General features: G+C 43.7%; 1 protein-coding gene across 1 annotated transcript in view; it reads left to right on the top strand.

Moving 5' to 3' along the window:
* Positions 1-27,333, top strand: part of elp2 (elongator acetyltransferase complex subunit 2) — a 34,024-nt gene extending 6,691 nt beyond the window's left edge. The window contains exons 8-22 of the mRNA XM_061254770.1: positions 226-369; positions 1,383-1,472; positions 1,936-2,024; positions 8,470-8,601; positions 8,970-9,119; positions 9,724-9,915; positions 10,547-10,616; positions 11,376-11,471; positions 13,209-13,266; positions 15,448-15,520; positions 19,921-20,119; positions 21,959-22,080; positions 22,588-22,730; positions 23,573-23,686; positions 26,380-27,333. Of these exons, the coding sequence (XP_061110754.1) occupies positions 226-369; positions 1,383-1,472; positions 1,936-2,024; positions 8,470-8,601; positions 8,970-9,119; positions 9,724-9,915; positions 10,547-10,616; positions 11,376-11,471; positions 13,209-13,266; positions 15,448-15,520; positions 19,921-20,119; positions 21,959-22,080; positions 22,588-22,730; positions 23,573-23,686; positions 26,380-26,539 (1,832 nt within the window). The 3' untranslated portion in view covers positions 26,540-27,333. The remainder of the gene's footprint in view (positions 1-225; positions 370-1,382; positions 1,473-1,935; positions 2,025-8,469; positions 8,602-8,969; positions 9,120-9,723; positions 9,916-10,546; positions 10,617-11,375; positions 11,472-13,208; positions 13,267-15,447; positions 15,521-19,920; positions 20,120-21,958; positions 22,081-22,587; positions 22,731-23,572; positions 23,687-26,379) is intronic.
* The last annotated feature ends 475 nt before the right edge of the window (positions 27,334-27,808 follow it).

Raw genomic sequence — 27,808 nt, 5'->3', positions numbered from 1 at the left:
CATTGTAGATACCTGTAGACACTGTGGGCCGCTGGACGTGGAGTTGAGTAGCGCTGCTTTAATTCAATTTAATTTTGAAGGCTTTACATAATGCATGAAACAGGCTTCTGCTCTTACCCAAGACACGATTCTCTTTACCCTATGAAATATTGAAGGAAATGGGAACTGCGTGCACTGCAGCAGGCGCTGATCAAATGTTTTTCTTTTGCTTTAAAAATTGTGCAGACGGGGACATTTTATTGGCAAGCTGTGCGCAGGACTGCCTGATCAGAATATGGAAGGTCTTCGCAAAGGAAGAACATGTCGGCGACGTTCAAGACGTGGACGCCATTAAATTGACGGAGGATGTTTTTGAGGTGAAAAAAAATGGTGAGATTGCTTTATCTGCGTTTTTGTTTCTGCACTTGCAGCTGTGCTGGAAATTAATTTCTGAATTTTCACAACATTACTTTGAAACTGATGTGTAATGAAAAGTAAACGCCATTAATCATATGGTGTTTGTTTGTTTCAAAAGTGCTAGCCAGCCTAATGTATTTGTTTTTATTATTATTTATTTTATTCTTCATAACTTCAAGAGCCTCCTCACCGTTTTATGAGTTAGCAAATATTGGTAATTAAAGGGGCCGCTAACCCAAAAATGAAATGAAAGTATGTCTCCTCTTACCCAGAGTACTATCTATCCATCTGGATATTTACACTGAGATGCGACTACTTTTTTAGGTACAGTTCATCATGATATAAAGGAACTTTATGGGAACTTGTTTTCTCGTCCACCAAAAAATATACATTCGAAAAACATCAATGTGTCTTCACAAATATAATGTCACAACTACTTGCAAGAATCAACAGAGCTCAAAAATTTTAATGAAGAACTATTTCTTCTACTGCCGGAACTCGCCAACTATGTCCGCACAAGTGGAAGCTTCTGGCAAAGCACACCAGTATTCCGGGGCAAACTGTCAATTGTTTGGTCGGTGTTTTAGCACCGCTTGGCTTGCGTATGAAAACAAAGTGTATGCGCGCTAACCAGCTGTGAACTTTAGCTGGCAAAATTGTACCAAGATAATATAGGCACTCCTTTAGTTTGCAAAGTGGGACTACGAAGACGACGTGGACACTTTGCCCCAGAATACTGGTGTGCTTCAGCTCAACCAGTGTACCTGAGCTCCAGATCCCTCCATCAACCCATCCGTGCCCCAGTCTTCTTTCATTTCACATGGTACAGCACAGTGGGGAAATATTGGAAGCGCAGTTGAAACACATTTTAAAACACTAACTTTTGAAAAAGGAACAGGGTTCTGTTGTTGGGCCGTGTTGGGTGTAAACACCCAGCGAGCAGAGTGTAGAATAGTATCTGGACTGAGCTTTTCCTCTTACTGCAGGTTCCTCTATACGCTTTGCTGTAACCTTGGAGACCGTGCTGGCAGGTCATGAGAACTGGGTCTATGGAGTCCACTGGCAGCCTCCGTCAGGTAATGCTAGACACTAATTGGCAATTATGATGTCAACGTTTGCCATTTTCTTACATAATAATAATTTGTTAGCTGACACTTTTCTCTTACAGTAGATTAGACTAAGCAGGGGTCAATCCCCCCCCCCCTCCCAGAGCAATGGATTCTCCCCTTTCCACGCTAGTGACAACTCACACTTACAGACATGCATGTGGGAAGTCAAATCTAGCACAAACATAATTTCACATAAGTGCGCACACAGGGCCTTTTTTCCAAACTGGAATTAAAGATGAGAGTGACTATCCAGATGCGACATCTCGCAGTGACGGAGTGGTCGCGTTTCCAAAAGTTTGTATATAGAAAATGGAGGCCATCACCGATGCTTGTTGTTCCGTCATGGCAGCTGCGTTGGGCAGCTTGCTCTCTGTCCCCGTTTCTGCACAGCTCGAGCTGGAACGGCAACAGTTCTCCCTCTCCCCTGCAGGTGGCAGCGTGGCCCTGCTGTCTGCGTCCATGGACAAGACCATGATCCTCTGGGGCCCCGAGGAGGCGTCGGGGGTGTGGCTGGAGCAGGTCAGTAGAGGGACTTCTCTCGCCGTCGTCCTCTCGGGAGACGTTGTGCCCCCCCTCCAGCGGTATTTGGAGGCGTCCTCCGCATCTTCCCGGCTCACCGGAGCCTCGTGCCTGCGCTCCCGCTCCCCGTCGTTCCCGGGAAAGGGACATGGAGCTCTCGGAAGCCGTCGCGGTCCGCGCCCGCCACGTAATTACAGTTAGCGCCGCGAAACGCCGTCGCGTCCCCAGCTGCCGGGGAGCGCTGAACGGCTCCGCTCGTCCTGTCTCTCGCTTTCCGCAGCGCCCGACAGGGCTAACGCTGTTTCTTCCACACTTATTTTCAGTCTGTCAAACAATTAAGACCCAGGAGAACTGAAAGTACAGCAGCTGTCTAAAAGTGTGGATAAGGTATCGATGTGGTGCGTTATGTCATTCCGGTCTTTGAATAGCAGGGCAGCGTCTTCTCGAATTCTCTGTCTGGTGCCGTTTCCAGGTTGCGTCTCAGGGCTCGGGAGGGGATGTATGAAACCCTGCTCCTCCAGTAAGGCACTCTCAGTCAGAGCAGACATCTGCTGCATTGCTAACACTTGCCTAAATTTAACCTGAAGTGTGCAAACTGGAGAACGGGGCTTAGCAGCATCCAGTTTGCAGGTTCGGAGTCAGCAGAGGTCCCTGGATGACCCGTGTAACCCCTTCCTCTAGTCCTGTACATGTTTGACTAGTCCATGAATATTAATTAATGATTGGGTGGGGAGCTCCTAGAAGTATCTAGGATATCTTTCTTTATGTATTGCTTACAGCACATCCCTTTAAGGTTTTAGGGTACTCCTACACCTCAGAATTTAATTGACTCAATCATTATCTTAAATAATTAAGACCGGAAGTTGCCAATTCTGAAACGGATCGGCCCTTGTTGTGCACGCCTGCTGTAGGTGAATTGACAATTTTTAAGATCTGGAATCTTAATAGTATGAGAGGTGCCAGCGTGTTGTTTGCTAGGCCACCCTCATTGAGACACACACACAAACACACACGAACACTAACACTAACACCTTCCAGTTCCTGCTCCTTATCTGCCGTCCACTGTGAGCTGGCTCTTTGACGTTTCCCATGGCCAAATGGTGAATGAGGAATTGGTTCCCTGACATGTTATAATGCGCTCGTCCATTTTGGCTCTTTATAGTACATGCAATGGTATGCTTGCTCATAGTGCATGTACCGTTCTACATACAGGGCCAGACTTCCTGTGTTTTATATAGTGGCAGCCTGTATCCTAGTGGCTAAGGTACATGACAGGGACCTGGAAAGTTGGTGGTTCCAGCCTAAATTGGTGGTTTAGCCACGTTAAGATCCGCACAGCTGTTGGGCCCTTGAGCAAGGCCCTAACCCAACATTGCTCCAGGGGAGATTGTCCCCAGCTTAGTCTAATCAACTGTAAGTCACTTTGGGTAAAAGTGTGATCGAAATAACAAAATATTATATAATTTTAAAGTGAATGCCACTTCCCTGCTTTGTTGCACTGAAAGGTCATCAGTCCAGCTATATTTCAATCAAACCCCTTTGTGAATGTGATACATTTAATCTATTTTCTACATGGTGCTGTCCCGATTCTGATCTTGTGAAGATAATCCTACGAACATATTGAGAATGCACAATTTTAACTGCACAGATTCCAGTGTAGTTTGAGACAGAATATAAATAAGAAAAAAATATAGGTATAGCCAGAATCATTAATTCTATGCGCTAGAGTGCACATCGATTGAGACCGATTTATAGGTTCACCATCGAGATAGGTTGGCAGAATGTGTTGGAGTATCAGAGACCATCCCAGTCCACTCTTTCTGTAAAAAAACCAACAAAACAAAAACAAAAAAATGCAAGTCGCATTGGTTTGTGGACAAAAGTTAACATCTTGATATTCTTAAAAGCAACAAATGATAATAGATTGTGGTTTTTAAAACACCTTGCATACGTTTGTTTTCACGTGGCATTCAACCGATATCTGTTGGAAATGTTCTTTTAATAAACCAATGGACGTTGTTAAAACCTGAGAACCGAATGCTTCTGCGTAATAACATTTGTGAAATGATCGTAGTATAATAACCTTTCATTGTAGGGTATGGTGTATGCATGTAACTCGCACACGAAACATCCATACGAACATATAGTAAATAGTTCATGTTCAAGTGGCTATTTGTGAGATGGGTTTTTGTCGCAATTTTCGTTCGTGTAAGTTACAGAACACAGAGTCTGTTCCCTCCCATCTCCCTCACAGATCGCTAGTGCTTACGTACCTCCTCGCCGGCCATTTAACTCCAGGCCGAACAACAAATGACCAGCATTTCTCTGCCTAATGAACAGATTTAAAAGCAATACTCTCTCCACAATAATTAGTGTAATTGGTCAAATTTAGCGGAGAGCTAGTCGCAGCGGGCGGCCAGCAAATTGCTGAGTAAAACGTATCAAATGAGTCACCCTTTCAGTTAAAACGCTGGGAAGGACTTCAGGGCGGCAGCCCTGATTCATCAAACCTGAACAATTGCCCATACATTAAAGTGCACCTCGCACGCTTCACTGGGGAACGAAAGGCCGGGCAAATCTGCTGGGCTGGGCCTACTGACCATTTATAAATCCGCCGAGGAGAGGCCATTTTATCAACATGCTTCATACTTCCAACCTTGTTCATTTTAAAAGATTTGGCTTTTTGGCTTGCCATGCAGCATTTAAATAAATGACGCCCCGAGGGTTCACCTGAAATAACTTCACAAGCGATTGCTCACTCATACTGTATTTGCGATATAAGCATTGAGTTCTCGAGGCATACTTGCTGAATCCACACTCGGAAGAAAGAAAACTTTTACCAAATAAATTAAAAAGAAATATGAGCGTGCAAGTTGTTTTTTCCCCGTCAAAGAATAGTCTATAAATAAATCGTATATTAGAAGCCTTAGTTGTCTGTATCGGTTATATCAGTTTCTTGCAGAGTTTTTGTTTTTATAAGCCTTCATCCATTAGAATAATATTGTAGACTTGTCTTCGCAGGGCACATATTTGCTCTGAAACGCGCTCCTCTATCTGCCATGTCTGTCGCAGAGCGGTGAAATATGTCTCCTGTTTCAATGTCTCTTCCACCCACTTACTGGCAAACGGTGATAACACTTGAACGCATTACACATCCATATTGTTTTTTCCTCTCGTAAAACAAGACGGAAAGCAGTTTTGTTTTCTATTTGTGAATGCTGCATCATTTGCTTTCGCTGGTGCTTCAAAGAGTCCCAAATGACGTCGCGCTTGGGTGAATAGTGATGAACCTGTGTCAGTTTTCAAGAAAGTCTCTTTGATTTTTTCCCTTTAGTATTGATACGATATGACTGATGTCTCCAGTTATTTTATGAAATATACTGGAAAGGAAGCAATAATATGAACAGCAAAGGATTGTAAGTATGTGACCTTAAGTCACCGCTGTCGAAGGTAATGATGCACGGCTTTAGAGAATTAATTAACAGTCAAAGTACTCCCTGAGGCACTGGGGTAAGTATGACGCATCCATAGAAAGGTGCTTTGTATGTGGTATATTGCACTGGTTCAGAGGTGTTTGTTGCAGGGAATATACTTTCACTTCTATTGGGTCTTAATTGGGTTTGACACTGAAATGGGTTTTCGTACAGTTCCTGAAAGCATAAATAACTTCAGTCCCGATAAAGTGTGGCTGCTGTTCCAATAAATGAGAGTTTGCTGTTATTTTTATGCTCCCAGTGCTAAAACAAAGGATTTGAGGAAAGACTTGAGTGTTCTTGGCGTCTTTTTGAATTACTAGCTCATTTTCAATTTCATGAACATTTTGGACTGTGCAAAAATCCTTTTATTTAAAATGTGGCGGAAATATCTTGTGGAAATGGAGACTGGATCCATTTCTAAAAATGTGTTTAAAACACAGCATGTAAGAATTTGCAGCATTTCAAAGTATTTCAGTTAACTTAAACTGAATACTGACAGTCTATTTTCACCTGAACTGAACCAATTTTGAACAGACTCTGGTCCCAAGAAGATTCCTGGGCAATGAATCATTTAAGCAGATGTTGCTCCACACAAACATCTCAAACATTATCCCAATTGAAATGGGCAGCAGGATCCAGGAACCAATTTGTTTCATGGCATCTGTGGCAAAGTTATTTTCAGATTTTGAATAATTGTTTTTTTCTTATATTATGGATATTATGTCCAAAATAGGATTAATTAATTTGTACATTTCACCATTGGTATAACCGGTTCATATCTCATTGAGCTAATAATTAATCACTTGGTTAATCTGTCCTCTGTGTATTGACGTTTCCCTCTCATTTTGAGTGCAAATCACTTAAACTATCAGTAAGTTGAAGCAACTAATTAACATGTTTCTTTCTGATGGAAATATTGACAAACCATGGGCAAGGAGACTATGGAAAAATAGAAACATTCTTTGCCAGATTATTTGCTCCATTTTATCCTATTTTCCATAGTGTTCAGTTTGTATGGAAATTTAATCCAGGCTAGGCTAGAATCTTTCTACCCTAGGCATCCTGCCATTGATAGCCTTACTATCTGCTGACCTGAGAAAAAATGTCTAATTTTTCTGCACTTGTGCCTCTTGGTAAACCTGAATATTTATTTGCACACTAGGTTCACTGATCTATGCTAATTTGGTAGTGTTGGCTTCTTTCTCCCTGACTTAATTGTGGTGAAGATCTGAGGCTGCATTAAATAAGATTGAGGGCTTGAACTGAAGACAGATAATAAGCTGTATTAGGGTATTTGGCAATGTAACAGTGACGATGTTAGGTTATTTGGCTTGTCTCCATAGAGGAACTGTTATCAGTTCTTTATGGAACCCTCTATCATAGCTGTGAAGCTCCCAGACAAAGAACCATTTTACCCAACAAACGACTCTCTAAATATGGGGCGGCCTGTAGCGTAGTGGTTAAGGCACATGACTGGGACTTCACCGCAAGGTCAGTGGTTCGATCCCTGTTAGCCACAATAAGATCAGTGCAGCTGTTGGGCCCTTCAGCAAGGCCCTTGACCCCAGGGGAGGATTGTCTCCTGTTTAGTCTAAATCAACTCAGTCTTTGGATAAGAGCATCAGCCAAATGACATGTAATGTAATGATGCAAGAGGGAAGTGAAGTCTGGGAGTCAGCACCTCATCATGAGTAGGCCCAGGTCCTTCTTGCATGTGGTGCTATTATTTTATCATTTTATTTTTCAATAAACTTGGGTAGTCATATGGGCAGAGGCAGGAAGTCCAGGGGTCTAGAAAGTAGAAACGTTTCAGAGTCATTGATATCCATGGGATGCCCCCCTCTTCAGTTCAGACCACAGGTTTTAATGGGGTTTACATCTGGAGACTGAGATGGCTGTTGCAGAACTTGGTTGTTGTTTTTACTTAGCCATTTCTGTGTGGATTGTGATGTAGGTTTGGAGTCATTGGCCTGTTGGATAGTCTACTTACGACCAAGTCTCGGAGGCAACCATAGATTTCCTATATGTTTGAACATAAAATATAGAATATTATCCATGTTGTTTTATTATATGCAGCCTTTTTTCTCAATATTTATTAAGGGTGCCAATAATTCAGGAGCCCACTGTGCATTGTAATTTTTGGGGACATTCTATGGTTCTAGATGGGCTGTTGTATAAAACGTATAATAATACTATAAACCTATAAAGATTTGTCTTCCCAGTCCATATTCTGCAGTTCTTTTTCCATCTTTTGTTTTACTAGAACTTGATACAGTAGTGCTTACGTTTATTATCAATTTAGTTGGGATTTCTTCTCAAAAGCACACACCCAAATTACTTCTGTATAATGACTCAATTTAGCATTATTTCTTGCTTTTACTACTCATTTGTTTTTTCCACTGAACTTGAAAACCTTGATAAATAATGCATAATGAAATTGGGTCAGAGCGGAGTTCTGGATACGACGGCATCCATTAAGATCTATTTAGATTTTGAGGAATATTGCAGTTGTTAATTGGTGCACAACTAGTTCCTCGCATCCTGGGATTTACAAGTTGCATCTTCAGTGAACGAAAATGACCTGTTTTTATTTTTTCATTCCAATTAGACCTGTATTTAATAAATTTCCTTGTCGGTGTGCCTACGTTTCCATTGACACAAAGTCCACCGTTTGTGCATAATTAGCATTTATCGGGTAGTTTCATGCACCAGTCCATTGTAGACCAGACCACAGAAAAGCTCCCAGGAGCTATAGTGCTAGTGACAGAATTTAACTTATTTTTCTTGCTTTTCTGAAAACCAAAGAATGTCAATAGTCAAAAGTAAAAATACAACCCTCAAGCTACGAGTCCCCTAGATCCTGTCACTGCTTTAGCTTCCATCTGTTACAGGAAGGATATAATCAGACAGCGGAATAGTGGAATTGTGAAATTAGTACCAAAGAGCTAACGCCACGGTGTCCTTCCCAGGTGCGGGTCGGTGAAGTGGGAGGGAACACTCTGGGCTTCTACGGTTGCCAGATGAGCCCTGACGGATCGATGATCATGGCTCACGCCTTCCACGGGGCCCTGCACCTCTGGCACCGCGACCCCGACAATGAGGTGAGACGGACCCCCGAGGATGGGCACCAGCCTTCGGTCAGGACACTGTTTTACAGTAGAGATTTACAGTAGCAGGGTGTTCATGGAAGAGTGCTGGTATGATCACAGGGAAAATTGCAGTGAATAGCCGAGATGCAATGCCATATGGAATAGAACTTTTATTTTGTTACATTTGAATAGCTAGTTATGCTTGGTAAAATACCTTCCTCGAGGCAAAGTGCTGTGTTCATGAGCTGAACTGTGTTCAGTGAGGCTGAAGTTTTTAGTTTTCTAACCGGAATGTAATGAATGATTTTTAGCGTATTTGTCATTACTGCCCCACTGTCCCCCCTGGTTAAAAAGCTGGTTCTGCCGTCGTGTTTTTCCAGAGGGAGTGGAGCCCTGGTGTGGTGATATCTGGACACTTCAGCAGCGTGCAGGACCTGAGCTGGGATCCAGACGGAGAGTTCGTCCTCAGTGTGGGCTCGGACCAGACCACCAGACTGTTCACTCCCTGGAGAAGGAAAGAGCGGGCTAAGGTAACGCTAACGACAACACGCTCGGCACAAAGGCATAATAATCCCCACTTCCTGTTTCCATTTAGCAGAGAAAAAAAAACCTCGACTAGTATGTTAATTGTTTGGCCCGTCCTTGACAAAGCCTTTGTGCCACAGAAGCAGTTTACATTTGCCATGTGATGGCAGCCGCAGTAGAAGAGCTGTTCTCTTATCTTCCCCCAGTTGAGCGTTATTTAGACACCATGAAAGTATGTGTTGTCAGGCCTTTCTGATAGTTTATTGCTTTTGTGGAACAAAATTGCCTTTGTAATATGAGTCTCTGGCAGGCGTAGCTTTTTAATGAGTGTCGAACGTTGAAGCTGTATCTTTTCTGAGCCATTTCTGTGGTGTGCATGCTTGTTTTCCTTTCTAGTGTTTTTTTTAAAGGTAATTGGATTAATGAGTGTTGAAAAAAATCTAGCTATTTTTTATCGTGGAATAGCAGCGTTTGGTGAAGAATTGTAAGTGTGCAACTGAAGTGGAGGCGTCATCCTTCCGGGCCTCATCACACGTGCCGATTTTCCGTTCTGGTTTCGGCTGACCGGAAATTGTACTTGAACCGGCCTCTGGGGTGTGGTGTCCTCAGGTGACCTGGCACGAGGTGTCGAGGCCGCAGATCCACGGCTACGACATGCAGTGTCTGGCCACTGTCGGCCGCTTCCAGTTTGTCTCCGGGGCCGACGAGAAGGTCCTGAGGGTGTTCCGGGCCCCCCGGAACTTCGTGGAGAACTTCAGCCACATCACCGGGGCGTCCCTGGACAAGCTGCTCGCTTCCAGCGTGAGTCGCCTCTGGCCTTCCGTACCTCTTCTCACTCTCGTCATGGAAACGAGTGCCAGGAGCTTGCTGAAAGTGTGATACAGGGCTTCTGCACTCCACGTTTCCCTGGAGGAGCGCTGTGTGAATGTGTACATACTGACATTACATAGTGCCGTCCGTAAGTATTTGGACAGTGCTACAATTTCTGTTCTTTTGGCTCCGTAATCCAGCGCATTGGATTTGAAATTAAATAATGATGTTCCAAGCAGTTTGTTTTGATAAGCATATATTGTTTCTGATTGACTAATCAGAAACTGTTGAGAAGTCAACTGTCCAAATTACGGTCCCCTTGAATGGGGGGGAATATGTCTAAAAGAGATGTAATTCCTACACTGATCAACCAATATGGATGCAGATACCCTCATGAATTGCTTTGTATGAAGTCCAATGTGCTGGAATACAGAACCAAAAGAATAGAAATTCTACCTCTGTCCAAATACTTTTGAACTGCGCTGTATCTCTGTCTCTATGGACAAACATACATAAACATAATTTTACCCTTTAATGTTTTGTAACACTGATTCCTTCTCCATTTCACATTGGTAGAAGAGCTGTTACACTTAACAGTCTAGGTGTTCCTCTGCCCCCCCAGGATGCTGCAAACTTGCCTGAAGGAGCCAGTACTCCGGCTCTGGGGCTCTCCAACAAGGCAGTGTTTCAAGGTACATCTTAAACACGGCTTCCGCTCAGTTTTACTGCTGTTCCTTCATGTACAGATGTATGTACAGTGGGGTGGGGTGGTTTAAACATCTTGTTATAATTTCTGTATTTGATTCAAAGAACCTGAGCTCTAAATAGTTAAACAAGAGACCTTTCTCCAAATTTTAAAGCAAGCTTGCTTTTCATTAAAATGTTTTACTGTTTATAAATTATAAGAAAAGGAAAAGGGCCCTGTGCGAAAGTTTGGGAACCCTGTGAGTTAGTACTTTGTAACTCGGGCAGCTATAACAGTTTGTAAACATTTCCTGTTGCTGGCTAAGAGTTTTTCCACTTCTGTTTACTTGGATATTAATTGTAAAAGGCTTTTTGACCAGGGGTACCAAAAAAATACAGTACTATGCAAAAGGCACATTTTAATTCTGTTAAGCAAACATGCTTTTAATGATGAAAGGAAAAGTTTCAAAATTAAAATGACTATAAAGAGCATTATAAACAGATAAAAACTAAATCAATTTTGTGACCTTCGCCTTTAAAACTGCATCAGTTCTCTTAGGTACACTGTCCTGCAGTTTTATGAGAAAATCGACTCGTAGATTGTTCCAAACATATTGGAGGACTGCCCAAATTGCCCATGTTTTTGTATTACTGTTCATAGGGCAGGCCTTTTGAATGAGGGCTCTGGGATTGCATGGTGCTTGTTGGGTTGAGGTCACTCAGGCAGGTTTTAGCCTTCAGTCTTTTGAGAGTCCTATGATTGACAGGTGACCTAGTGCCCCAGAACCAGGAAGAGGAGGAAGGATTCAACAGTGTATCAGACCAGTACTCCGAGTCCTACTTCCATCCCCTCACCCTCACAGGTAAACTCACCATACTGCTTAATGCTTACTCAACCATTATTCTTCTATCCTTCACCGAACAAGTATGGTCAACAGACTGTGACATGGTTATGAGATCCGTCTCTGTATTTTATTTATAACATATCTCTGTTTCTTTCATAGGTTTACTCTCATTCCAAAATCAGACTGAATCAATTAATTTTTTGAAAAAACAGATAAAGGTCCCATATTGTGGAATATGACATTTCCATTGCTATGTGGATTATAAAGGAGTTGAAGGTGTTATAAAAACTGAGAAAGTACCAAAACACAGTCCCCAAATAAATCCACACAATCCGTATGAAAAAAATGTGCATTTAAATGAGCCATTTGGAATTCTGTGAAGTTATGACATCATTACAATACGCTCGTTTGCTTCAGCACGGCCCATCCGAGGCACCAACATTGTTGGAGCTAGCCAACCAATCAGAACAGATTGATATCAATTAGCTTTAGAGAAATGTCACTAAAACAGCCTGTTCTTGGTAAAGCTCATGGGTCGCTATCGAGCGGACATGCAGAACTGGATAGAGGTTGATGTTGGCACTTAAAACCACAAACGCCGTCTTATGGATATGATAAAATACTGGAAAGGTGGGACCATTACTGTTCTCAGGACTGATACCATATGCCCCCTGTACCATGTATATTATGTGAGCTGTAATGAACCAAAGTCTTTCTCCTTCAAAAAAAGCATACAATTCATCTTAGCCGACTTTCTCCCAGTCTGGCCGTTTGAATAAGCAATGATAATATTGACACATGGACAGTATAGTAAGCAGCTATAAGGGGCCGCTTTCGATTAAATCTGGAAGTGGTTCATGAGTCGTAAATGTTGGAGACAAATTCTCTTATTGGAGTAGCAAGGGATGGGGAGTGAGCTGGTGGTGTGGGTGGGGGGGGGGGGGTCGTTGTGGGAAATGTGTGCCTTACCCCCCAGGGCAAGTGGTGGCGATTGCAGTCGGCGCGATTGAAAAAGTTCCTTAATCTGAGATAATAATTAGGAAGAAGGCTTATATAATTGCAAAGTTAAAATATTGATGACTTCAGGCTACGGAGAGACCAATGAAGCGAGCTCAAAGTTGTTAACGGAATGATGTGGCTCTCCTGATTTAGTTTGAGGGGGGAAAGGAGGAACTAATTAGAGAGAAATGACATGGTGGGGGATACATAAATTTGGGGAGCGTGGGTCCTCTGTCTGGTTCCAAACGCAAACAGGAAGCCATTACGCGATTGGTGTTTGTATCCTCTGCAGTGGAGTTTGGGCTAGAGTTGGCAAAGATAGACGAGGGTAAATTTGATTGGTGGAGTCCCTTAATCACAGCCATTGTAAATTTAAGATGAATGGCACATTGTTCCAAATAGCTCCCAGGAAAATAACAGGATATAATTTCAACGCTGAGATGGACTTTTTTAATGAGAACTTTGATTGTTTGTGTGCTTGCTTTTCGGCTTGTGTGTGTCTGTGCTTGCTGTTTTGCATTTGTGTCGGTGTGCGTATCTGCATGTTGCATGTGTGTATGCATGTGTTTCCGTGGGTCTTTTTCCATGTCATTATATGTGAATATCTATGTTTTTATGTAGATGTGTGTGTATGCATACCATATATTTGTGTTTCAGTTTGTACATTTACTTTGTGTTTTGAGTGAATGTGTGTTTGCAGTGTAGGCCTGAGTGTGTGCTCCATAAATGCCCTGACCAGTCTCTGTGTATTGACAGAACCTCCTCCGGAGGACCATCTCCTTCAGAACACGCTGTGGCCAGAAGTGCAAAAACTGTGAGTCTCTCCCCATTCTCTTGACAAACACTGGCTCTTTGTGAATATGAACAGAAGTTTCATCTTTGTGTTTGTACAGCCACATGCAGGTGCTTGTTATGAAGACTCATTTTAAATGCTTTCAAGGTTTACAGCAGCAGCACTGCCATAGTGGGAGCAAGTCTTTAAGTAATCACTCTGGTGGAGGCGCCCATTTTAGGAGAATGATGGTGACAGTCACACGGCGTGTGACACCCCTGGGTGGGGGAAGTGCCGCTTCCGGGATTTTCACCGTTGTTTGGCACATGGAGAGAGAGAGCGCCCACACCAAAACAAAATAAATCATAAAAAGTTTTCGCTCTTTCCCCTCATGGGTTCCTGGCCCAAAAAAAAACCGAACACGAACATAACAAAGACAACTGGGCAAACCAAAACCAAGCGACAGCATTCAGTTCACTGCGCAGCACTGACAAGCTTCTCTTGTTTCTTATGCTGACGACAAAAACAACAGAAAACTAGCTCTCTTAGAGTGTGCTCCCGGTTACTGTTACATATTTTAAATGGTAACACTTTTGCCTCCCAGTGGCATTCTACACAGTTGAAAGTAATACATTATTCCTACATCCAGGAACCAGCAAATATCAGCATTTAATGAGCAGGTGGATTTTGATCTCATTTCATGTACTTTATTTTTTATTTGTTTTTTTATTTCTCTTCATAAATATCATATATCTTTGGCTATCATTTCTGAGATGTAGCCTTGCTTAGTGTATTTTTATGTTATTGTTCCCCAGAATAGCTAAATAAAACCAGACAATGCATATCTGGAGCTAAGCTGCCTGCTAATTATTATAAAGGGGAAAGATAGCTGTTGGGTGCTTATTCGCTTGACATAGGCAACAATTCTAATGGAATTCTCTTAAAATTAGTCTATTTTTACTATATAATTGGATTTGCTTAACTCTATGGGCCTATAGACCCCCTGGCACCAGAAGGATCAAAAACGGCTTTCCGCAGCCTATAGCCTGTAGGTTTTTGAACTTCATCTGTCTGAAAATGATTGTACCAGCCTTGGGCAGTCAGTTTCTGCAGTAACGCAGTGCTCTGGCACAACTACCCACTCCTCTCGCCCACCAGGAGAAGCGCCTGACCTGTCCTGATGTTCTGTGGGAGAACATTCCGGAGAAAATGCTCTGCGACACCTTTAAGTGCGCCTGTGGTCGTAAAACAGCATTTAGGCACAAAAAAGGGGTACTTGAGTACGCGAAAGAGCAAATCGGTTTATAGACAATTGTGAAATGTTTCCACCCCTAATGACGATGTTAGTAGCCAAGATTATGCATATGCCAATATACCCATATTTTTTATTCAAATCTGTAAAGCTGTATAATTAGCTACTAATGTTTTAATGTTGTAAAAGAGTTGAGCAGATTGGAGTCTTGTTTCTGATTTTCTTTCCTAGAAATTGTAACCATTTTAAAGTGAGAGTGTATCCATATACAGAGAATGGGTTGAAAGGAATGAAGTGTTCCTAGTGGAAACCTTCATTTCCGAAGTTGGGCTGTTTTTTTTCTCGCAGTGTGATGTCAATGGATTTAAACCAACTGAAGGCAAACCATGGTTGGAATAGCAGCCCTCTGGAGCTTTACGTAGGTGAGGGTGTAGTGGGATGAGGGAGGGGAACAAGGCGTTCCTCTCCCAGATTATGTTAGCAATGAAATACAGGTCTGAATGGCCACCCCCACTGTGCTTTCGCTATCATATGGGCTGATCCTGATACTGTTGGTAGTGTGCGACATGAATCCTAATAGCCCCCTCTGTGAAAGCCGTGTACCTATGTTGATTTACTGTGACAGTGAAAATAAGATATGACCTTTCTGTCCTTGTGTTGGGTAAGCAAGCAATCGCGCAGCAATCCCAGTGCCTGTCAACGGACGGCTCCTCAGTCCGTCCGACCGTCTTACGCGGTTTCTTTGATTCATAATCTCGATAATAACGAAGTCCTTGAAGCCCCCCCCCCCCCTTTCCCCCTGCGAATGCCATGTTTCAGACAGATAAAGGAGCTTTGGGATCATCTTTTCCGTAGCGTATAACTGCGACAGGAAATGGCGAGGCCCATCCCCGGTCACTGGAGCTGCTCTTCTCAGCGAGCTTCTCAGAGTCCTGTCTGAGTGTCCGTCCCTCTCTGCCCCACTCTCGCAGGTACGGACACGGGTTCGAGATGTTCTGCCTGGCCTCAGACGGGCGGAGGACGGTCGTGGCCTCAGCGTGTAAGGTACTGTTGGGGTTTCCTACGCCCATGGGGCTTCGATCGGTGAAAACCGCCGGTCGCACGCACTTTGCTTGTTACTGGAGTTTCCTGGCTGAGACGACAAGCAATTCGCATAAATGATGAAAAACTGCTGACTCCTTACGTTTTATGAAATTACCATTGGTAGATACAGTTGTGTCAAAATAAATAGCAGTGTTAAAAATCTTTTTGAATAGCTTTTAGTTCAATATTTCAAATGTAGTGGAAACATTACAGTTAAACTCCAAACTGCTATTATTTTGAACACGCCTCTTTCAATGAATGAGTCATTTACTCAGAACAAGCAGCGTACATGTCATGACAGTTGGGTCTGTTGTTTTTCTATTACACTACTACATCTGCAAGTAAAGTATTTGCCATGCAGAAATATCTCTACTCCTAATAACAGTGGTTCATCAGGTTACTGATGTTGTACTGCCATTTTCTTCAACACAACTGTACGTGCGGTAAGAGACTGTCAGTTCGGTTTGTTATTCGAGCAGGGATGTTAAAAACTCAAAAGTAATTTGTATGTGCGTAACAGAAGACTTGGAGTTAATTTGGCAAAGGTTTTCAGTCCATAGTGACACTTGTGTGTTATTGTGCAGAAAATGACCACAATCTTTTTATTGCCCTGTTTCCACACAAAGTGCTCTTGTACTGTTGCCATTTCAAGTAATAATGAATCCTAATTAAAATGCCTCCGATTTTTACTTCCTGCAAAATAAATGTCAAATTGCACTTTAGAAAACAAACTTTAAAAAAAAATGTATTATAAAAGCATGCAACCACTCTTTTTAATCGAGACTAAAACAAATGGGAAACATTCCAGTGATCAAGTGTAATTGCTCTATGTATTGCCTAAAATTACAAAAATAATTTGTTGTGTTTAACAATGTTATAGGATGAACACTTCACTTAAATGAACAAAATATATTTAAGTTAAATTCTGGTATGCTCTTGTACATACTTGATAGATCTGGTTCTATTAAAACAATTGATATAAAACGTGTTCATACAGAGGTTAGCATAATTGCTTTCTTTTATTATTGTTTGTTTGGCATATTTTTATTAAAATGGTTTGGTGTAATTCTTCTGATGGAGTCACCAGACATTCTCATGAAGACAGACACTGCCTGGTTCAAATGGTTAGGGTACTGTTACTTTTTCCTTTTTTAACAATTGCAGTTTTATGTCACATGCAGGAAAAAGCACAAATTCATAGTTTTGAATAATTTATTTGTTATTATTTGATACCCTTAAGCTGCGAAAGACATGCGATGACTGCTCGAGTGTTAAATAGGATGCTTATCATTCAGCCTATTTAGTCCCTTAGTGTGAAAGTGTGAAATATCCAGCCACCCCATTAAATGTTGGAAAACATAAAAGACCCCTTGCAAATGAAAATTGGGAATGCTAAAAATGAGTGTATTATGTACGAAATATTTCAATGATCTGAGAAAATCATTGTTTCCACTTTAACATCGGAGCACACACAGTTAACACCCTACATTAAACATTTTCTAAAATATTGATATTTCCAACTATGTAGGCATATTCACAAACATGTGGCAAGCAGCTCAGGGTGTAGAGTGACAGAGGGTGGCTGGACAGGGAGAATTGAAATGCAGCGTTGGTCACAGTGGGCTCAAACGCACGGCGTGCGGCCGCAGAGGGAGGAAAAGAAGGGGAGCGAGGAAGAACGGACGTGCAGGGATCCTGCCTCTGTCCATTTTGGCTCCGGCTGATTCCCCTCCCCTGCAGCTGAACCGCAGTGACAGTCACCAGTTTTAAATGTACATTTTTGGCATTAAAACAAAGAGACCATAGGTCCATTATATCACTAAAACTAAAAAACGTAATCAAATTTAGAAAATGATCCTGGTACAACTATCTGGATGGATAAATAGTAAATGGAAACATACTTTAATACATTTTTTTGGTGAACTGCCCCTTTAATTGAGCCTGAATATACAATAGGGTTCCAGGACAATGCAGTCTTCTGCTGTCAGCTGGGAGGACCTTTCACTGCACCCATGCAAGATGTAGACTCAACTGTGGCCATTGCAAATCTCACAGTACTGTACAGTGTGTACTCTACAGCAAACAGTGTGTACTGGAGCTAGTGCCTGGTGTCCCTCCAACCTCTCCTGGCCCTTTCTGCTGAGCTTAGCCGAGTAAGACTTGTGTGGAAAATGTCGCCTAGACTTTACAAGGTCATCATTGTAAACGGAAATTAAGATTGTAAAAGTGTGCTGGGTGGTGGAGGGTTGCTGTAAACGGGCGGGCGGGGGGGTGGGTGGTGTGACGCGACGCTGGCCTGCCTGTTTTAATCCAGCCTCTCATGTCATTACTCCTTGTGGTAGTGGCTGTCTTATCCTCCCTCTGATCCGGAGATATCCTGAGGCAAACTGTTAAGATCTGACGGGTTTCTCATGCCACTTAATCTGGAACTCAATTAAAACAAGAAATATTGAATTTTAATGAAAACTCATTTGGTATGTAACCGTTCGGCTTGTTAAATGATCAGATAAGCAGGAAATCCTCACTAAAACTTGATGCTAGTGTGTATGAATATGTAAATTTATGCCAGAATTTAGGAATGTGAAATGCGGGGGTCGTGTCTCTCGCAATGCCGAGAGACTTTTTGAGTCAAAGTTTCAGACTTGGGCTGGTCACGTACCCCTCATTAAGAAACTCAGTGGTCTTAAGCTCACACTAAATAAGTGTCAGTCTGATATTAACATCACATTTTCAACACCAGCCATAAGCCAGTACTTCTGATGGACTCTCTCTAACAAATAACTTAAGATGTCATCATGCAGTAAATTTAGACAAAAGAACTTTGTCATTCATGAGTTTGTTCCTTTCATGCACAGAATACTGAGAATACAGTCAGCTAAATTTTGTTGCCGTCTTGTTTTAATGAACAGTTTTTTGTGTAAACAGAATATAAATGTTAGTGGCATGCATTTGTATTCATGCTTATTTCTAGAGACATCATAACTAGGCCCTGTCAAATAGCAGACAGTTGAGAATGGATGATGAGCCTTGTGCCAACTGAACAGATGGTGTGGAGCAGTCATCGGTCAATTTATATCAAAGGAGCAAACAATCATTTTAATCATATGCGTCACTCTATAAATCAAATGACGTTGATAACCCTTGTTTGCCTAGGAAGCCTTAAAATTGACGGCCTATGTCAGTTGATACTTTAGTCGACTTTAGCGGTTACAAGTTCTTCGCAAAATGACTTTCAAACGAAAAAAGAATAACTTTGATGGACTGCGCAATTAGCTAGCAGTACTCACTTTTATCGGGAGAATAAGAGCAATTATTCAATCATTTTTGACCGGTTCCTCTGTTTTTCTCATTTTCCAGTGGTGAAATACTGCTTGTAACCAACCCACAAGAAATTTTAGTTTGTACTGAAAAATCTGAGTACTATGGGGGTAGATGGAACGCTTAGTATAAGTGAAATTAACGTAATTTAGAGCAGCGATCTCTGCCCCTATTCCTGGAGAGCCACTAGGTGTGCCGTTTTTTGTTTTTACCTTAGAAATCAGCACCATGTTGAGACCCAGGTAACCAGGTGAGGAGAGAACTGTGTAAGCAACTGCTACACATGAAATGTGTAGTAACAACAAAAAGCAGCAGACCCTGTAGCCCTCCTGGGTTGGAGACCAGTGATTTTGAGACATACTGAGCGCTGCTTGGCTTAATCCATGTTTGCACACCCGTGTTTGCTTCCAGGTGTCTCGCTCCGCTGGTGACCCCTCCAAGGCCCTCTGTTTGACTGGACTGGGCAGTGTGCCCACCGTGTTGTTTCACCACAAAAAACAGCCTTCCAACAAGAATTTAAGCATACTTTTGGGATATCCACACCTAATAAAAACGGAAATAAGATTTTCGCTGGCCAAAAATAGTTGGTTTGTTCCTTTGGTTGGGCCGAGTTCTATGCTGGAATTACACCGAGCACAGTGCATTTGGACCTCTCTTCCTTTCGGTGCCACTGCTTGTTGACTGTACGGTAGCTGTTAAGCCGGCTGCATAGTGCATGGTATATGTAGGATACTAGACTTGGCACTATTTGCTTGGTGCTAGGTAATGTAATTCCAGCCCAAGTGTTATAGTCTAGTGACAGACTATGCTCGACCGAAATCAGAGTGTTTGTGAAAGTTCTATTTTCGCCCGACGTATACTGTGGTCAAAATATATAAACGCAATCCAGTCTCCCAGTATAAACCAAATGCGGCTGCTACCAGCTACATCTATGGCACGTTAACGGTCTCAGAGGCTGTCGTCAGACTGTAACCTGGCCTTTACGTCGTTGCACAGGTCCAACCCCTCCTTTAACCCAGGGGGCGCTGTCTCCCCACCCGCAGGCCTCGAAGGCGGAGCACGCGGCCATCCTCCTGTGGAGCGCGTGCAGTTGGAGGCAGCTGCAGGCCCTGCCCCTCCACAGCCTGACCGTCACGCAGCTGTCCTTCTCCCCCGACTCCCGCTTCCTGCTGGCCGTGTCGCGCGACAGGACCTGGTCGCTGTGGAGACGGCGGGACGCCGCGCCCGTCGAGCAGTCCGAAGGTCGGTGCGGAAACAAGGACACGCGGGTGTCGAAGCGTAGCACCCCCAAAATTTCAGCTGCTTAAGTGCTAGTAGCGCTCCCTTGTGGAGAATCCCCAGCCTGGTTAATGTTAGGGAGTTACAAGCCAGGGTCTCATTCCAATCGCCTGTTTTTCTCTGTTTTTGTTTCCTTGCTCTCGCACGGAAATCAAAGCCCGCCATCTTTAAGGATGTTCCAACCTGTTAAATGTTCCTTCTAGGAGCGAGACATTCAAGGTTATTGATGTGCAGCTGCACCCCTCAAGCAAATGTAAAGAGGCAGTTACATCCAAAGGCTGCCAAATATGAAGGATTTACAACTCGGGTGCTCGATAGGCAAACGTATACATGACCATAATATGTTTGCGAGTGATACGCCACCTTGGATATGCGCATGTCATATCCCTTACCTATTTATAGCAAACAATTCACTTGCCAACAGCAGCTGTGGTACACCCCCCCCCCCCCCCCCTAATTGTATTCAGGTTTTAAATGGAAGCCTCCATGGCGCCGTGCTCTGTGTTGAAAAGCGCAGTCTGCCTCGGTTCAGGTGGGAAGCGCCGGGATTGGTTTTGACGTTTCCGCGGCCCTGGAGACCAGGCAGGTTTAGGCGGTGTCAGCCCCGATCACGGGCCCCGCGCCGCCCTGCTGCCTCCTCACGTCGGCCACGCCGGGATCGGCACCGAACACACGCCCCGGTCCATTCCCCCCGCGTCGCCCGTAACCGCTTCAGACGAGCCAATCGCCGGCCGGGCCTCTGCCTACGCCGGCTCCGGAATGAAGCCTTTTCACGGTATTGGCAGACGGTCCAGGCTTCGGACCAGCCTTTTAGTGGAAGTCAGCTTCCATTACGGCTCTAAGGAGCAGCCCCGGTCTCTGATACGACCTCGCCAGTGTTAAACCCTGAACGTCCCGGAGACCACAATGCAAACTGCCACTTTAAGACAAATGAAAGCAGGACATTGGTTTGAGCAAAAGGACATCGCGTCTGGCTGTGAACTGGATATACACTCAGTGAGCACTTTATTAGGTAGACCTGTATACTAGCTTATTGATGCAAATATTTAATCAGCCAGTCGTGTGGCAGCAACTAAATGCATAAAAGCATGTGGACATGGTCAAGAGGTTCAGCTGTTTTTCAGACCAAATGTCTGAATTGGGAAAAATGTGATCTCAATGACTTTGACCGTGGAATGATTGTTGGTGCCAGACATGGTGGCTTGAGTGTCTTAGATACTGCTGATCTTCTGTCTTTTGCACGCACAGCAGTCTTTGCAGAGAATGGTACGAAAAAACAAAAAAAGCAGCAGTTCTGCAGGCAGAAACGCGTTGATAATGAGAGAGATCAGAGGAGAAGGGCCAGACTGATCAGAGCTGACCGTTATGTAAATAACCACACATTACAACAGTGGTATGCAGAAGAGCATCTCTAAACACACAACGCATCAAACCTCTCAGTGGATAGGCTACAGCAGCAGAAGACCTAAGTCTAAAAAATAAGTCTAATAAATACCCAATAAAGTGCTCACTGAGTGTATGTCACACAAGGCCATGCTGTTAGGAATGTGGCCCCAAACCTAACCCTCATTTTCTTTATTTGTATTGCCTTCTAGTGCAGTGAAATGCATCCTCCACATTTAACCCATACTAATTACTTAGGACACTTAATTACTCAGGAGCAGTGGGCAGCCATATCTGGGGTGGGGCATCTTTGAGTGGACCACTCTTGAGGTTTCCCCACCAATGGCAGCAGAGTTTATTTTCAGGCGGTGGTTTAATAGTCTGTTTACCTTGGTGGAATGGTTGATTTGCTTTGAACAGAGCCGGCGTTTTCCCTCCATGCACACACCACCAAGAGCACGTCGGTGCACACCCGCATCATCTGGTCATGTGACTGGAGTGGAGATAGCAGGTTCTTCGTCACCTCCAGCCGGGATAAGAAGGTAATGTTCTGCAAAGCCTGTTTATTTTAGCACCATTGTTAAAAAAAGTAGTTGATTTTACTGATTTCTGTCTTGGTGAAACTCATTTTCTGATGGTTGTGTGTTGTGTGCTATGCTTGTGGAGGGGGGAGAATGTTGCACATAATGGTGAGAATAGGCCATTTAGCCCAACTTGTCATTTACTACTAAAGTAAAATCAACAGCAGTACATGTACATTGTTTATTCATGTTCATACCCCGTGTACTGATGACGGCTCAAATGTTGCCGCCATTTTGTAGTGACTCTGAGCAAGTGGCTTTACGCGAATGAGAAGATGGTGTCCGTAATGTTCATGAATTGCGAGTGAATTTTGTATTCCTGAGCTTTAAAAAAAAAAACTAATTTCTAGAATCGCTGATGCCAGCGGTGTGTTTGCACTGACATCACTGGGTGTCTATATATAGACACAGCAACTTGATTTGCGGTTGAGCTTGCTGTTAAATGTCACTTGCTGAATGCTTTGCCAGGTGATTGTGTGGGGCGAATGCGGCTCGACGGAAGGTGTCGAGGAGAACAGCCCGGTGGCCGTCGCCCCCTGCTCCTCCGTACTGGATGTGGGCGACTCCGCCACCTCCATCAGCGTTTGCCCGGTCCTCTGCCCAGACCACAGGTGCAGCAGCGTCCGTTTCCTGTCCCTTCCCCATACTGTGTCACCAGAATGAAGTACTGCTACTTCAGACGACATGGCTCAGGCAGTCAGACATGGCTCAGGCAGTAAGAGCAGTCGTCTGGCAGTCGGAGGGTTGCCGGTTCGATCCCCCACCCGGGCTGTGTTGAAGTGTCCCTGAGCGAGTCACCTAACCCCCAAATGCTCCTGACGAGCTGTTCGGCACCTTGCATGGTAGCCAATCGCCGTCGGTGTGTGAGTGTGTGTATGAATGGGTGAATGAGAAGCATCAATTGTACAGCGCTTTGGATAAAGGTGCTATATAAATGCCAACCATTTTACATACAGACAGGAAGAACAGCATGGCGGTCTGTCTGTTGTCTTGAGGTTCCTCAGGTTCCTAGTGCAGAGCATGGTTTATGAGGTGCTCAGGTCACCGCTGTGGTCTGTGGTATCTCAGAACCTGTGTGGAATGTGACGTAATGACATTCTGAGTGTTGTATAAGAAATTACAGACGACAGAAATGTTTATTTATTCAGCAATTGAGCGGTAAAGGAGTAGGACATTTAACAGGTTTGTTTGTAATATTTGTGTGTTTGTGCGTCTCTGTGTGCGTCTGCCCGTGTTTGTGTGTCTGGGCGTGTATGTGTGCATGTGTGTCTGTGTGTGCTTGTGTGCTTCTGTGTCTGCGTGTCCGTGTCCGTGTCCGTGTCCGTGTGTGTGTGCGCGTTTGTGTGTCCGTGTGCTTCTGTGTGTGTGTGTGTGTGTGTGTGTGTGCGTGTGCGTATGTGTGTCCGTGTGCTTCTCTGTGTGTGTGTGTGTGTGTGTGTGTGTTTCCCCACAGTTACCTGGTGGCAGTGGGGCTAGAGAACGGGAAGATCCTGTTCTATAAATGGAGGCACCTGAAAGATCTGTCCTCAGGAGACGACTGGACCAAGTGTGCAGAAACAGACGACTCGTATCCTTATTTTAATTTTAAAGTCATTTTGGTTTCTAATATGCTAGCAAACTAACAATATAATATAATAATGAGCACTTCAAAAGGAAGTATTTAATATAAGTGACGGTCCAACACTCCTTGTTCATCTTCCGTCTCTCATTTCATTCTTCATCATTTTATGGACGTTTTGGAGCCTTTGTTCAGCTCATCACCGTGGAAACAAGCTAATCACTCTTCAGGCAAGATATAAAAAAAGCTTTTGCTAAATAAAGCGTTCTTAACTACCTTGAATGTACTAAACATTGCCACAGTTGCCTGATGCAGACCACAACCGAAACAAAGGCTCCATGTGAGAGTTCAGTGGGCTAAGCAAAGCTGTTGTCATGGTTACCAATTAACCAGTGCAAGATGTTTATACTACGAGGACCATGATCCACCGAGGTACTTAGTTGCCATCCACGTAATTCACGACTGAACGGTCTGTCTAAATTACTGAGTGGCCTTTTAACATGAAACTAATGTGTAATTTCTGTTTTAATCTGAAGCATTGAGGGTCAACGTCTATACATTTAGCATCTAAAACAGTAGAATTCTTAGACGTAAGCAAAGGAATGCAAATTATGCATAAGTGTGATGGCAATTTACTGTAAATGTAGGGCAGTAAATTAAACCTTGAATTCACCATTAGCATCTGCAAATTTAAAATAGAATAATTCGCTGACTATTATATAGTATGATAGACCATAATTATTGGCAAACGGTTGTCATTTCTTTTTAATAAAAAATCACTCATTTTTACTTTTTAAAACTCTTTCATATTGACTAATTTGAGTTGATAGTCATTTTTATGGCCAATGCAATGTGGGTTGTTCAGCTTCTGTTAATATGTTGAGCATTGTTCAAGTTTTAAATGGGCAAAATTGTATTATAGCGTCATTATAGCTCACAGTATTAATATATCCTTTAGAAATCTTCTCGTGTTTTCATATTGTCCATTTTGACCAAAAAAGTGAATGAAAGATAAATACTTAAAGCAGCATTTTAGGGCCACATTAAGGGGTGCATTTTACGGTCACGCCTGATGTGGCTTTCCCTCATTATGTAACGAGGACACAACTTAGGATGAATATTTCATCGCTCCTCCGAAGCCCTTCTTCCTGCTTCTCCCGCGGGTGGGCTAGCGGGGGCGGCGCGGCCCCTCCCCGTAGCTCCTGTTCCTGCACTCCTGCGCCCTTTGAGCCTCTACGGGGCCCCGCAGAACGTAGCCGTCAGTAGGCCGGGGCCCCGGCGATGTGCTACGGGGAGTGACATTTTAAACAAACACTCAGCACGGGCCTTCACAGAGAGCAGCCATTTTAGCCGCACCTATTATTCATCTGCTCATTCTCCCTGAAAGAGGAAGTTTGCTGGCGGGACACCTCCAGCGCGTTATAGCGAACGCCCCGGCATGAAAAATTGATCAGGAGCCATCTGCTGTCTCTCATGTCGGATCGCTTTTCGAGAAGGTGAGACAGACGGCCCCGGGTTCCGCACGCCGATAAACGCCGTTTTTAATGCGAGTTGACGTTAGCGTCGACGCTTCGTTTGACGCCAACGGTACTGTAAACATCTGCAGTCTATATTTAGGCGCCAAAAACGGCTGCCCCTGCTGTCATTTTGAGCCGGCCTCAAAAAGACGCCTCCATTTTGGATCTGCTGTCGTTTAACCTTGTTGAAAGTAATGCTTGTTCGGGGGGCAAGTCGGGTGAAACTCCAGGAGTGTGAAATGGCAGAATTAACTAAATATTGCAGATCAGGTGTGATTTTAAACTCGGCTGCCGCATGCCTTGCTGTGACACGATGTGTAATGTGTGGTGTATTTTCGTCTGTGGAAAAAAAACAGGAAGAGCCGTGTAAGGTTATGGGCTCACAGCAACACTGCCTAATCCCGCTCTTATACCTTCTAGTGCGGGGGTCGGCAACCCTGGTCCTGGAAAGCCGCTGGCTGTGCTGGCTTTCGTTGTTACGCGACACAATTGTTAAATGGAAGCAGTTAACTGACCGTTGACTGGTTTTTCTTGGGTCTGAATTGGTTTATGGTGAGAACAAAAACCAGCACGCCCTGCAGGTCTCCAGGACCAGGGTTGGAGACTCCTGATTTAGTGACAAAAGAAGACGCTGCCATTAGTTTTGGAGAGCTGGTCTGCGTGAGAAACTAGAAAGCTGCTTGTATGCAGCCTGAAATGGCTTGTCGTGTAGACGTCTTTTCCACCTGAAGGTGACAGGCAAGGGAAAAGACAAGCGGAAATCAAAATGCACTCTCAATTTAGTGAATTATTCATAACCATAGGAACGACTTAAAGTATATATTCCAAAATAATTATGAAATTATAATACTTCTGTATTTTCAATACAATTATTTTTTCCATCTGCTTCCTGGAAAATAAGATTACGAGATTTGGCGTCATTCTGTACCAGCGTACGTGCATTTAGATCAAATGTCTGTCAATTTTCCTTCCCCTCCTATGAATATCCTTTCTCACAACACAGCTGTTAGAGCCATAGAGCCAGCTCTGCTCCCCCCCTTCCCCAGAAAGATCAGTTTCACTCACGTATACGTCATATCACGGAAGCTAGTGTTGCTCTAACTTCTGTTTCGGCTTGTCTTTAAAATGCCATTAAAACAAAAAACAAACAATTGTGATTATTCTTCCTTGACGTCTCCTCGCCAGCCAAAGCCACGCCCTGACGGTCAGGCGGCTGCGTTGGAGGCCGAGAGCTGGCCGGGCGGGGCAGGAGAGCGGGGGCGAGCCGTGCGGCTGGGTCCAGCTGGCCAGCGCCGGGGCTGACCACGCCATCAAAGTGTTCGCCGTCAACCGCCTGGCTCTGTAGCGCCCCCCCCTGGCTCTGTAGCGCCCCCCCTGGACCGGCAGCAGGACAGACTGCCCGGCGCAGCTGCAGGACTGCAGGGCCTCGCCGCACAAAATGGAGGACAGAAGGAAGCATTTGAGAAGTGAAGGCAGTTACATATTTCTGTTAGGAGTGACGGAAAACACACCCTTAATTTAAGACCTGGGTGAGAAGTCATCCTAAAGTTGTTATTTTGCCTTTCGAAGACAAAGTAGGCTGGATAGAAGCCTTCCAGGAGCAGGCCTTCCCAGTCCTTTATAAAAAGGCCCTGTCTGTTGCATATTGCTCAATGTTTTTGTTTTTTTATATAGAATATAATAGTGTTGTATTTATCTGTCTCATAAAGAAGCCTGTTTTTATTTGACTGCAGTGGACCAGAGTTTACAAGTCTTCTCTTAAGCCTGGTATCATTCATTTCACTTTATTTCAACTCCAGAGAGGACTGGAGAGCAACTGCTGGCCTAAAGGAGTAACTGTGGAGGGAGGGTTTCATTCAGAAGGGTTTTCTCCTCCCCCCGCTGCACTGTGCTTGAACGAAGCCTTGCTCCAGGCAACAGGGTGGATACACGCACTGCAGCCTGCTTGCAGCTCTGTCTGAAACCACAAATTTAATGGAAAGTTCTGGAATGCGCTTTGGTGGAGACAGATGTCATCTGTTCTCTTCTAAGTTCCAAGGACATTTCAAGGAAGGGACTGGCACGCAGGTCTAATGAGTTATGACGTTAAAACATGCTGTGTGAAAATCGTTCTAATAAAAGCCACCTTTGAGCAGCTTACCTGTTATTTTCAGGTGGAAAGCGTGATGTGAGTGTAGCTGCACGAGGAAGCTGAAAACTTGTATTAACTGTCGATATGCCTTTGTGAGAATTAACATCTACCAAGTTCTTGCAAAAACCAAAGAAAATATTCCAGAGATAGGCTAAGTAATAAACCTTCCAAGATCTGTCAACAGTTGGGTAATGAACTTTTGCTGTCCATTAACTTCAGGGATACACATTTCAATTTCCTGGTGCATCGTGGATCGTAGCCCCTGCAAAATGTCTCCAGAGTTTACTTAATGTCTCCCCCACTTACTACACAAGGAGATGGCAAGATCAACTATACTTTGTGACCTTGGAATTCTATTCGGTTCTGTCTGCATTCTGAATGGTTTTGCGATATTTAGCTTCAAAGATAAGTGAATTTGGCTCTAAACAGGTACAACCTTTTAAAATGTAGCATTTTTTCATATTTTTATGTCAAATTTCACAC

Source organism: Conger conger, chromosome 9 (genome assembly GCF_963514075.1).
Source record: "Conger conger chromosome 9, fConCon1.1, whole genome shotgun sequence".
Taxonomy (NCBI): domain Eukaryota; kingdom Metazoa; phylum Chordata; class Actinopteri; order Anguilliformes; family Congridae; genus Conger; species Conger conger.
Note: the sequence above shows the minus strand (reverse complement) of the source record. Positions and strands in the feature narration are given on the sequence as shown.